The sequence below is a fragment of the Sminthopsis crassicaudata genome, chromosome 4 (assembly GCF_048593235.1).
Source record: "Sminthopsis crassicaudata isolate SCR6 chromosome 4, ASM4859323v1, whole genome shotgun sequence".
Taxonomy (NCBI): Eukaryota; Metazoa; Chordata; class Mammalia; order Dasyuromorphia; family Dasyuridae; genus Sminthopsis; species Sminthopsis crassicaudata.
Window position 1 is genome coordinate 308,173,569 of NC_133620.1, and position 13,026 is coordinate 308,186,594.

At 31.7% G+C, this 13,026-nt stretch overlaps 1 protein-coding gene across 10 annotated transcripts in view; it reads right to left on the bottom strand.

Annotated features, from left to right (window-relative positions):
* Positions 1–11,716, bottom strand: part of MYOCD (myocardin) — a 123,839-nt gene extending 112,123 nt beyond the window's left edge. For 3 of the 10 annotated variants that reach the window (XM_074312034.1, XM_074312040.1, XM_074312038.1), the window contains exon 1: positions 11,305–11,377. Coding sequence is in view for 2 of the 10 variants with exons in the window: in XM_074312031.1 (XP_074168132.1) it covers positions 11,305–11,359 (55 nt within the window). In the remaining 8 variants the exon portion in view is untranslated. The other 7 variants (XM_074312037.1, XM_074312041.1, XM_074312039.1 and 4 more) reach the window with 3 other exon arrangements.
* Positions 11,717–13,026: the final 1,310 nt, after the last annotated feature.

Genomic DNA, 13,026 nt, shown 5'->3' on the forward strand with positions numbered 1-13,026 from the left:
GAACTCAACGGAGGTAACAAATTTTCAAGAGCAAAAGAGTGCCAGGGCTGCAATCCCCTAACAGCAACCTGGAAGTTTTCTGAACTACAGAGAAACAAGGAATAGAGGTAGCTGAGCAGGGTACTATGTGGAGAATTGCAGGGAAGACTGTGTAGCACTCCATTAAATCCGTGGGAAAGAACACAACATCTATTTGCAAATAGTTCTGACTATCCAAAAGTCACTTAAAGCCTAATCCTATGCTCAAAAAAAGAAAAAATGAAAAAAAAAAAGTAAACAATGTTAGTTGAAGAAAATAAAAAGGGAGATTTTAATTAATTAACTAATAGGGAAGGAAAAGGAAGAATTATATAGCCAGTTAAAAACAAAAGAGAAACAAAGGTTAATAAATAAGCAAGATTCCAAAGGGAAAGCAGCAACAAAAGAGAGGAGGGAATTGACTTGAGGAAGAAAAGAGCCAGTAGTAGCAGGGTCACCTTAAAAATACTAAGGTAAAATAATTAAAGAAACAAAGTACTGTGCTTATAGCAGGAAATGATGCTGGAAATTATAACTTGAAAACTCTATTAAAGACAAATTGAGGAAAATATAAACTAAATTTCATAATTGTAACTGGTTTGTGAACTTTAATTCAAAAAATTAATAAGAGTAATATTAGATAGGAAAATAAAATTCTACTATCTGGTTTATGAGAAACACATTTAAAAACAAAAACATAAAGATTAAAAAATTACTAATTATCAAGGTACTATAATAAATACAGGAGTTGTCATATTTCTGACAAAGCAAAAACAAACATAAATGTATATATTCTAGATGCCTTAGTATCCAAAATCACAAAGGAAATATAAACTGATCTACAAGAAGATATAGTAACCCATTTGTGACAAAAACTATAATTTTCCTTCTCAGTTTTAGACAAGTCTAACAGAAAGATAAACAAAAGGACAACGATGCAAGTGAATAAATTGCTGGAGAGTTGCAAGACCTATGGCATCTTCCAAATGCCATAAAAAACCCTATGTGGAATGTTTACATAAATTGACCATGTAGAAAGAGAAGGAGATATTGCAAACAAATGTAAAACAACAGAAATAGTTAATATATCCTTTTTAGATCATAACACAATAAAAAGTAATTGGCTCCAGGATCCCAAACAAAATATATGGATTCAAACAGAGACTTAACAATGAGATCCTAAATAATGAGTAGGTTAAAGAACACATCACAAAAATAATTAGCAATTATTTAAAAGAAAAATTATAATGATGAAGCAATCTAACAACATTTCTGGGACACATATAAAGCATTTGGAAAGAGCTATTAAAAATGATATAGGGGGCAGCTAGGTGGCGCAGTGGATAGAGCACCCCCCTTAAATTCAGGAGGACGCGAGTTCAAATCTGCTCTCAGACACTTAACACTTGCTAGCTGTGTGACCCTGGGCAAGTCACTTAACCCCAGACTCAGGGGGAAAAAATGATATAGAGATAATTAAGTGGAGCCAACAAAAACAATATACTCAGTAACTGCAACAATGTAAATGGAAAGAACAACTACACAGAAAAAAATTAAAAAGCAAGTCTAACAAATCTGTAAAGATTCAAGTAGGATTTGAATAAAGACATCAGATGGAGGACCACAGGTGTTACACATATTTTCAGAGTACTTCAATGTATTAATTAGTTGTGCTGACTTTTTTCTTCTCTAAAATTGCTATTTGTCATATGAGATGGCTTTCTGGAAGAGGGAAAAGGTCACCTCCTTTATACGTGGGAAAACTATGATAAAAGAAGATATCAATAGAAATTTAGTTTAAATATTTAATAAAACATACAATTTACATAATTTTTGTGATTTCATATTAACTCTTTTTTGTATATTGGTAAGATTGTATTTGATAGTTGCTCAATTCACAATAAAAAATAAAACAAATATAGCTGAAAGAGAAAAAGAGATAAGGATAATTTATCTTTCAGAAGAGCATGATACCTCAAAAAAATCTGAACACCAAGTTACAAAAAGTCACCACCAGATCACCAGCAGATTTGGGGGGTAGACAGGGATCACATCCTTGAAACTTAATTTCCTGAAACTTTGGTAATATTTACTATCAAATATATCAAACAAATATAATTTCTAGCATCTATGAGAAAAACATTCAAAAATTAAGTAATGACAACCTAGATTATGTAAAATTTTTGAACATTCACAAAAAGCCAAAGAAGACAATGGAATGCCATATTCAAAATCAGAAGCTCTAAAAATGTGGAGTTCCATTTGAAATAATGCATCCTACTATATTGAAGCTAATTGTTAATGAAAGAGTATGAGCTTTCAACAAAAAAGGGCATTAGAGACATTTTTACAGAAAAATTTATAGAATATTCAGTTTGTGAATATTGTCAAGCAAAAGAAATATAAAAAAGAAATAATCATAATTTAGACAATACTAAATAGAGTATTAATCACACTATATTTATAAGCTATTGCTTAAACAGGTTTTTAAAAAATGTACTTTGATCACTTTTTTCTTGGTCTTTTATATTTCTCTTAATTTTCTAATATCTGGACCATCATTTATCAGGAATATTTATTAACAAAATTTCTTTTTCCAATCAACTTTCCCTCCTCTTATTCTAGATGCTTTTATTTTGTCTATGCAACTTTTTTTTTAATTTCATGTAACAAAATTATTTCTGTTGTAAAATTGTTATTTCCATTATTTTCTAATGAATCCATCCTCTATCCAAAGTAGTGAATGGCCTTTTTCTCTTCTAATTGGGAAATTCTGAACAAAATAAGGAAAGAGAAGATCAGAAAACATCAACTGATTTTGAAATAATAATAAATGAAAATTTAAAACTTTTACAAGAATAAAATGCAACAGAGATAAGAAAGGATCCTTTCTTGTTTTTAAAAACTCTTTTTGTCAAATATCTCAGATAATTATTATATATATGTGTGTGTGTATATATACATACATATACTTTATTTTATATTACATATATATATATATAACATACATATACATAAAGAGATTTCATAAGGAATGAATTAATATAAATTTATTAAAAGATATTCTTTGACTCACAAATACTATTGGTAGACATATTTTTATCAAGGCAGTCAAAATGAGAAAGAAAAAAAGTTCCATAAGCAATAATTTATTCAAAGTGGTACTTTTTTTAGGGTAGCAAGGAATTGGAAACAAAATTATAAAATAAAGACCATGTCACTAAAAAAACCAAAAACCTTAAATTAAGGAGAATTTTTTGTTTATATTTGCTTGATTTCAGAGAGAGTATACAATAGAAAAACTTCTCCACTTTAGAAACTGAAGACAAATACATTTATTCAATAAATCTAACAAATAATAGCAATGCTTACTTTAGTTTTACATTAAGATTAAAGACTGTGAAGAAAGACAGAAACACAAAACTCTAAATATCGATGAAACAAGAGAAAAATTCACAGAAAGATAAAAATCAAACAGCAAACGAAAATAGAAAGATGGAGAAAATAATACAAAAATACACTTTAGTTTTATATTCTATCCAAATAAGAGAAAGAGTATGAGAGTTAGCAAAGGAAGGACAAAGGAAATAGATGAGAAAGAAGGGGAGAAACAGACTGATGGACTAAGTTGACATTTTAAAATATATTTAATGTCATAGAATGTATTGGTGAACTAAGGGTATAAAGAGGAATATTATCCCTTAGTACTTTCTAACCTGGTCAGACAAAATTAAAATTTAAGTTCAATTTACTGTGGGTCAAAGATTTTCTAATTATACAAATTATAATTCAGGGAATAGACTTAAGTTTTGGTGAGAGAGATAGAAGAGACAGGAATTTCTTAGAGAGCCAAATGGAAGAGGACCTGAATCAAGATAGCTCTCTAGGGAGTTAGAGAAAGGAACCCAAGACCAAGAAATATATGTCTAATAGATCACTCACACATAGTTTTAGACTTATATGAGAACCTATATTAACCCATATAGAGAGTAAAGGTCATGATTAAGTGGCAAAACAACTGCCTTGAGGAATCTGAGAAGAACAAATTGTTTAATTAATACCCACAGTGGATCACTAGTGGTGGCCACAAATGGAATTGAACTCTCTCTCCCTCCCTTTTTTCCTTCCTCCCTCTCTTCTTCCTTTCCTTCTTTTTTTCTCCCTCCTTTACTTCTTTTCTTTCTTCCTCTTTCCCTCCCTCCCTCCCTTCCTTTTTTTCTTTCTTCCTTCTTTCCTTTCTCTCTCCTTCCCTTTCTTTTCTTCCTTTCTTCCTCCCTCCCTCCCTTCTTTTTCTCTTCCTCCCTTTCTCCCTCCTTCTCTTCCTTCCTCCCTCCCTTCCTTCCTCCTTTCCTTTCTTCCTTTCTTTTTGTCCTTGAATCTCCAACATCTATACTGATTTAACAAATGTAGATACTTAACCAATGATTTTTTTAAATTAAAATCTCTTGATTGACTCAAATAAGTCAAAGATACTTCAGAAGCAACCACAATAAAATCAAGAAAACTTCAGTATTTCATTACAAATATTTTCACAAAGTAGACTAGAAAGATTCTTACACTTATAGACATTGGATAGGAAGTTCAGGGAATATCAGCTTACTCCTATTGCTTTTCTTCTACTGGAAAAAACTGAAAAATGGCAATGTTATCACAAAGGTCACAGTGAAAGTGGAGGGGGAAAAAAGAAGTGGAGAGAAGAGGAAAAGAAAAGGAAGGAGAGAAGAAAGAAGGTAAGATGAGAAAAAAAGGAAAAGTAGGGAAGAGGAAGGGAGAGAAGAAAGGAAAAATTAAAAATAAATACAAGGTAGGAAGAGCTATAGTAATTGGAGAGCAAATTAAAGTGCAATCGGGCACATATAATGGGCACTTGTGTAGCTAAACTAGATACAATTAAGGTAGCTTTGCTTTTATGAAATTAAATCTTGAATCAACACAATAAGTTTAATAAGGTTTTTGTTTTCTCTGTAGATTAAAATCATTAGATTGTAAAGCCTCTATTTAGCTGAAAAAAATAATTCTTCACCTGTTCTATGCTCTACAATGTGCATTTCTGATGTTCCTATATGATGAGATTAATAGTTTTTCCAGTGATAAATGGATCATATAATCATAGGCTAAAGCCACAAAGTCTTTCTATTGCCAACATTTCACAGAATCCTAGTTAAAAGTTGTAGCATATATTCCCTACATATACAGTACCAACAGTCTTTTAGATTCATGATAGTCTGTAGATTCATTCTATCTTCCATGAGTCAAGTAGTTATTTGGATTGGACAGAGCTGGGAATTAGTAATTTGGGTCCCAATTCTATCATTTATTAGCCTCTCTAATATTAGTTGCATGTTCTTTGCAGCTCTGACAATCTATGATTCTAATTCTATGATAGCTATGGTGGTTTTCAATGGTTCTGAGTTAGAGGAATTATAGCTTAGTGGATAGACTGTAGGTTTACAAGTCATAAAAACTTCCCTGAGCCTCAGTTTCTTCATCATTAAAATGGCCATGACAATAGCTATAGCACTTTGATTACACAGAGTTGTGATGCTCAAGTGATACAAGTCTCAGAGTAAGATTTTAATTCCATCTTTGTCAATGAAGTTGTATGATACTGGGTAAGTCATTTGATTTATCACTGTCCTCAATCAAAATTCTTATAAGTATAAATGTAAGTTGCAAACAGGTACCTATCTGCATTGGAAGAAAATATCTTTTTCAGGATTTCCCTATGTCAAAGAAATCATAGTTCCAGGAAAAAAAAGTAACAAAAACAAAAGCAAATTGTCTATCATTACTAACAGAATCTATCTACAAATGTACATATGTCCTATTTATCAATTTATATGTATGTGGGTATACCATATATGTATGTATATGTGTAAAATGGCTTTAAAAAGCATTTTATATATATATAGATATATTATATTATTAAAATAAAATGCATATTTTAAAATATGTATTATATAATATATATATATAAGATATATTTTATTTAAATTTTTTTCCATTTCCAAAAATTTTCAAATTCCTAAAAGCATTGAAGGAATAGGATAGTTTTTGGCAATGCAAAAATTTTAAAATTAAAATATATTTATGTAGAAAAATTTGTTGGCTAATGTTTTTTGTTTTGTATCTAGGACAATTCTTTTTCCACTAACTCATATTGTCAGTACCTTCCATTTATGAGACATCTTCATGAATTTAGAAAATTGTCTTGTCAGCCCTTTTAGTTTTGTTTTTAAAATGCACACTTTGCCATTGAATTGACACCAAAGATATTCCTTTTTTATTTAGGCTCCATCCATTACTTGCCTATAGTGTCATATTTCCATGACATTTGAACATTTGTCAGGTGAAGTTGGTCTTCTTTGCTCTCAGCTTCTCTTTTCTGTGCTTTTACCTACCCATCTATTTCTTGTCCCTCTTTTCTCTTCTCCATTTCACTTCTAGTGTTCAGAGTAATCCTGAAATTTAATTCTTTATCTTCGATAATACAAGAAATAACTTGATATGTCACTTATGTTTTGATTAGTGTCCCCCAAGCAATTTTCCGAGTTAAAAAAAGGAGTTGCTGATTGGTATCATTCCAGCAGTCCTTTGGGTGGTTGCCACACAGAAAAAAATCATATTCTGGACAAAACAAAACAAAACAATGTCACTCATGGAGTGAAAGGCATTTTATAATATTTTATGAAGAGAGGAAGATTTGTTTTCTTTTTAAATTTTTATTTATTTTATTCTGAACTTAAGAAATAAAATAAGCATTTCCATGAAATAGAAAAATAGAAAAAAAGATGATTGTATGTGAAACTTTAAATCAATCATATACAACAAATTCTTTTATTTATTTATTTTTCTTTATTAATTGCTTTTTTTCTGGTTATACACGTATGCTAACTTTTAAAATATGCACTTCTTTGTGAATCATATTAGGAGAGAAAAATCAGAACAAAAGAACGAGAGAAAAAAACAAACAAAAAGGAAATGAATGTAGTTATTCCTTTTAAATATATAATCAAATTATCATGTAACTTTTTTTTACTTTTTTCCTTCCTCTTCCTCTCCTCCTTCCCACTCATGTTCCCTAGAGATGGCTACCATTACACAATATATACACACACACATACACACACACACACACACATACACACACACATACAGAAAGATTTTGTTTTTTCAAAGAGGATTTCTTTCAGAAACTAAAACATTCAAGCTTTCTTCCAGCAGGGCAGCTAGGGTTGGAAGAGATACAGTGCCAAGTCTGGAGTCAGGAAGACTCATCTTCTTGTGTTCAAATTTGACTTCAGACTCTTATTAGCTGTGTGACTGTGGATAAGTCACTTAATCCTATTTGCCTCAATTTCCTCATTTGTAAAATGAGCTGAAGAAGAAAATGGCAAACTAGTATCTTTGCTAAATAAAATCCCAAATGAAACCTCAAATGAAATCACAAATACAACTGAACAAGTCACTTAACTTCTCAGTGATCCAGGCAAACTCTTTAAAATTACATATTGAAGAGTAGAATCTGGTTTGTGAAGTCAAGTTCCTTTTTGTACAAATAAAATTTTCTTGGCAGGAATTTCCTATACCTGTGAGATCATAGAGCCCACAAAACAATAGAAACAAAGACAAAAACCTAAAGTAACAAAAACATAAGATCCAAAATAATATAATTAGCAAGTTATCCAAAGTTATTAAAACAATAAGCTACATTTGTCTCAATTAAATTTTTTTTTTTGGCAAGAGTCTGAGTCCACATTTTAATTCAGGTCCTCCTGACTTTTGTAATGGTGCTCTATCCATTGCAATATTTAGCTGTCCCCAATAAGCTGCCTTTTCAAGGGTAGTTAGATTGGTGAGGGAATGAAAGGGAATGAGCTTTTATTCCTCTCAAAAAGGAGGTCACTGGTTCCCTGAGCAAACATGCTATGAATTGCACGTCTTAAACTGTGGGGGACCTTTTTATGAGAGTTCTGAGGGCAAAGGAAGTCAACCACATCAAGTGCTTCTTGATTACAGCTATAACTCAATCCTGGTCAAGAAGAGATATTCTTAGCTAGCTCCTTTAATATCTTGGTATCTCTTCTTCCCCATTACTTTTCCTGCTTGTGCACAACTAAAATCTGTCTCCATTTTTCCAATTATATTCATGAGTGTCCATCTTTTCTTTATTTCTTTGTAAATTGTTATTTTGTTCTCTGCTACACCCTTTTTTACTTTATTCTTTTTTCTATTAAGTTCCATTTTGGTGGATAGAAAGTACTGAAAATCTGCAAGTTCATTAAATGTCCATTTTTTCTCATTCAATATTATAGATAATTTTGCTGAACATGATAATTTTGGCTGCACTACATTCTCTTTTTTACCACACCACTGTTCTCAGTCAGGTCTATACTCTATTGTACAGCTTTATGGCCTTAGGATGCTCAAAACTCTTGTAAATACAAGACTGTCAAAAGAACAGCTAGATATACCACTCAATTTTCAACCACTGTTCCCACTCCTGCTAGGGAGACCTATAGAAATATTATGGGAAACATCAACTTAGGCTCCAGTAGCAAGAGACAGGACTATTAGGAAGGATCTCTGTATTTTAACATATATAATTGTCATATTATATGTTTGTGTATGAGATTAGGATTTAAATCTATGTGATGTGAAAGGAAATTTCCAATATTGATGCTAATTGTGGAGACAATAAAATTAACAAAAAGAGAGAAACTATAAAAATGGAATTTATATGTAACTAATATTACTTATAGCCATTTTCATAAACTGCTTACCTTACATGAACTGCTATATAGAATGATAATTTAACAGTTATTGTAAATGAAATTAATTAATTTATGTGCCATTAATTTCTATAATTTTCACAAAATCAGAATATTAGAGCTAGGAGGGATATAAGAGAATATTTCATTCATCTCTCATTGTACAAATAAGGAAACAGAGATCTAGGGAAGTTGTCATTTATCCAAATTCACACATTTAGTATTATTTAACCATATTCTATACAACATGCCCTGTTTAATCTTCATCATTTATTATTCACTTAGTTTTGTAATCTGTCCATAACTAGAGTTTTTTTAAAAGGGATATTAATTGATCAACATTTTATATATGAAATGTCAGCTATATATATATACATATATATAATTTAGCTTCTTTAAAAAGAAATATTTTCCACAAAATAATTTCAGTCTCTATTGCAAATAACAAAGAGAAATTATGGAACAAAACTGGAGTAGCCATAAAAGATTAAATATTATCTCTAAGAGCCAAAAATCGATAAAAGCTCCTCTACTTACTTGTTAATCATAAGCTAAAATAGACTTTTTGTAGAAAGATGTCCTTTTCAGAATATAGAATTCCCAATTCAAAGACGCGAGAGCTGCTAACATTATATTTTCTAAAATGTTTCTAATTTGCCTTATTTTTCTGACATTTTCTTAGCATATTACTAGTCTCTTTATAACTCTTGATTGCCAAGCTGAATGTTTCTAGACTTGAAGTTCTGACTTACTCATATCTGATTTTATTTTTATATTTTTCTTTTCAACTAACCATTCCATTTGCCATGGGAGATGAAATATGAAATGAATATGCCAAATAAGATCTTTGGTATGAAATATCCCTTTGATCAGAGACTGAAAAGCATTACCATGGATATCAGTATAATCAACTTCAAATTTATGAGATATTGTGGGAAATAATACTAGCTAAAGAAGATGACTCCATAAATTCAACAAGATGGGACATATGAATTGTGGAAGAATTGAATGTGCTCACTCCCCCCTTTAAATTTACGGTAAGGAAAGATTTATTTGACAAGTATGTTTTGTAAGTCTACTATCAAGAACATCACAAAATCCTTTTACAGGCAAACCAGGCAAAAATTAGTTTTAAAAACAGCAATGGCTCATTTGAAAAGAATGTAGGGGCTCTCAAAACAAGGCTGCATCCTCCCTTCTTCAGAAAGGTGGCAGTATTGTTTCACAATTCTTAACAGAAATTTAAGCTCTTTAGGATGCCTTTCAATGAATAACAGACTATTTGTCACATTTGACCAAATAGAGAAAAGACCTGTTCAACTGCAATGTTAAGATCTCAAAAGATAGAAACACACATACCCACAGACACACAGACACACGCCACACTGAACCTCTTTGGAGTTGTGTTTTTCATTTATATTCTGAAGTTTTGATAACATTATTCATGCTGTAACTGCTTAAGTCTACTTAAAGACACCCAAGTCACTTCTGGTAAATACCTCACTCCTATCATCATTTTAAGCAACCTCTCAATAAAAAAATAAAATAGAGGAACAAAAACTAAAAGAGGCATTCTGGAAAACTTAATGGTTAGAAATAAGAAAACTCTATGGTTTTTCTAAATACAACTTTTGGTTAATATATATATATATATATATATATATATATATATATATATATATATGTATATTACTAAATAAAACATCATACAAAAAAAATAATTCCCCAGATATTGAATTGCATAGCCAATTGAATCATACCAGTATTTTGTGAAAAAATTAAGTTGAGGAAAAAAAATATTCACACTTGTATATGAATATTCACTCGCTGGATTTTATCTGTATTCGTTTGAATAAAGACTTTCTGTTGAGGAGGGGTTGGCCCTTTTCAGGTCCCTTCACTCACCTTCATTCAGAGAGAATGCTTGTTCAGAAGTTTCTATGTTCTCCATTAACATAGAAGATTTGGGATAGATTCTCAGTTTATAAATATCAGATGATTGTGGAGAAACTTTTTTCTGCAGTGATGTCATTTTAAATAAATTTGCTATTTTTACTTCCCCAAAATGACTTTTCTGTTTTGGAAATGCGTTTATTTGAATTAGTTGTATCCTAACTGATCTCTAGATTCTAATACACTAGTACCAAGTTGGTCTTCTCAGGAATTATAACTTTATATACCAAAAAACATAAACTGGAGATTCCTTATTTGTTCCTGTTCAGAACCGGCTTCTTCACATATGACCCAATTTACTAGGTATGAAAAGAAGTGAAAATTAATAGGGGTGGTTACAATCAAAAGTGAAATACAGAGATAACGAAAAGCAAGAAAATAGGAACAATATAATCACCCCCAATTTAAATATAAATTTGCTGCAGAATATTGGGGAGGTGAGAACTGTGACAGTATTAGCAATCTGTTATATTTGCATTGTTTGGAATTTCAAATACATTTAGTGAAAAGCAAATGAGATTTGCAGAAGGAAGTGTAAGGAGGAATACTAAATTATCCCTACCTGATTTAAACTTGCTCCGAATTAACAAAGAATGCTCAGACCCCAGGAGTGTCATGATGATTCTCAGCAAGCAGTCCCGAGCCAGAAACCCTACCCTGATATCAACCAGGAGGCAAAATGACCACAGCCAATAAATCAGAATTCATCCAATTTTTGTTGTGCTTTTCTGGGGACTTGCTTCTCAGCAGCCAGTGCCTCAAACCAGTTTGGATGCAATGAACGCTGATTACTAACAGAAAACTAACTGCTCACCCCTTGCTGTGCAGAGCTACTTACTCAGACAGCAGGAATCTCCTCCTACTCAGATGTTACTATGATCATCATAGGCTTTCTTGGCTGATGTCACAGCCTACCAGGGACCAGAGAGTATTGCTTACAAGTTTTTAGAAAAGTCTCAAGTTTGATATCTGATACCATTACTACTGACAGGAGCTCAGCCAATCAGAAGCTTATTGCTTGGACCTGGAACTTGGAGCAGCCAAGAGAATATCAGCACAGCTGTTTTAACTCTTTGTAGCTTGCTAAACTATCCCAGAGACTGCAAATGAGTTGGGGTGGGTGGGAAAAGAAAAAACCAGTAAGTCTTTAGCAAACTAGAGGCAGCAATCCATACAACCTTAGCAAATCTAATAAATGAAGAAGGATTACAGCCATGTTAGAATTTCAAATTATGATCTGTGCATGGGGGGATAAGACATGATCTTTCAGAGAATAGGAATCTATTAAAACAAACCAAGGATTTCCTAACCCATGTTCTGATCTTGGAGTAAAAAACAGATAATAGATTTTGAGAATCAATTATCTTTAGGAGTTTAATTTTATTAGGGGCTATTCGGAAAACCTCCAAGGCTGTTTTGGGCCCCTCCGTTTCTTGCGTGCCTGCAAGACAGTTTGGATTTGCAGCACTCAAAAAAGAGATAAGCTGAAGCACTTCAAAATAAACAAAACTTCCAGTGGAACATATTATCCTCATATCTTCTCTTGGTCCTGCAGTTAAACTGGTAAATAACTTTATACAGTGGTTTCTAAAGAATCAAATCTTAAACCATTTCAATGAAAAATAATACCATTTGTCAGATTATCTAATTTCGTTTTTGCAAATAAAATACATTAGATACACATTGGAATTGTTAAACCTGTCGTGATGAACCAAAAGCTATCATGGACATAGAAAAGGTATATACTAAATGCACCAAACAATATCTATATCTAGCAGCAGATCTCAATAAGCAGGTGAATGTAAAAAGAAAAGCCTACAGGCATTTGGAAGCAACGTTAAGGTTTTCCTAAGAAAAAGCAATGGTTTCTAGTTCAAAGGATTTTGTCACATTTAAAGTTTCTTTCTAAACCTCACTGCTACAGATTCCAAGTTACACCACAACTTCAACATTTCCTTCCTTTTATACTAAAACTGGTAGCATGTGGGAATGAAGAGTGATTCATTCTAAATTTGGCAATAAAATTTATGGAATGGAAATTACTAATACTTTTTTTTGGTGAATAGTAAATGAAGTTATGATACTTAAATTCTGAATTTCAGTTTGTAACACTGAAGAATAGGCATGTAGGTTTCAGAAAGCTTGAACAATTTATTTCCTCAAATCTGAGAACTGATTCTCTAGGAATAAGTCAGGTTAGTGGGATAGACAGTTATTCCTAGTAGGATTGCATATATAATTTTGTCGGTGGTAGGTAGGAAACTATTAGTAGATATCCTTTCAC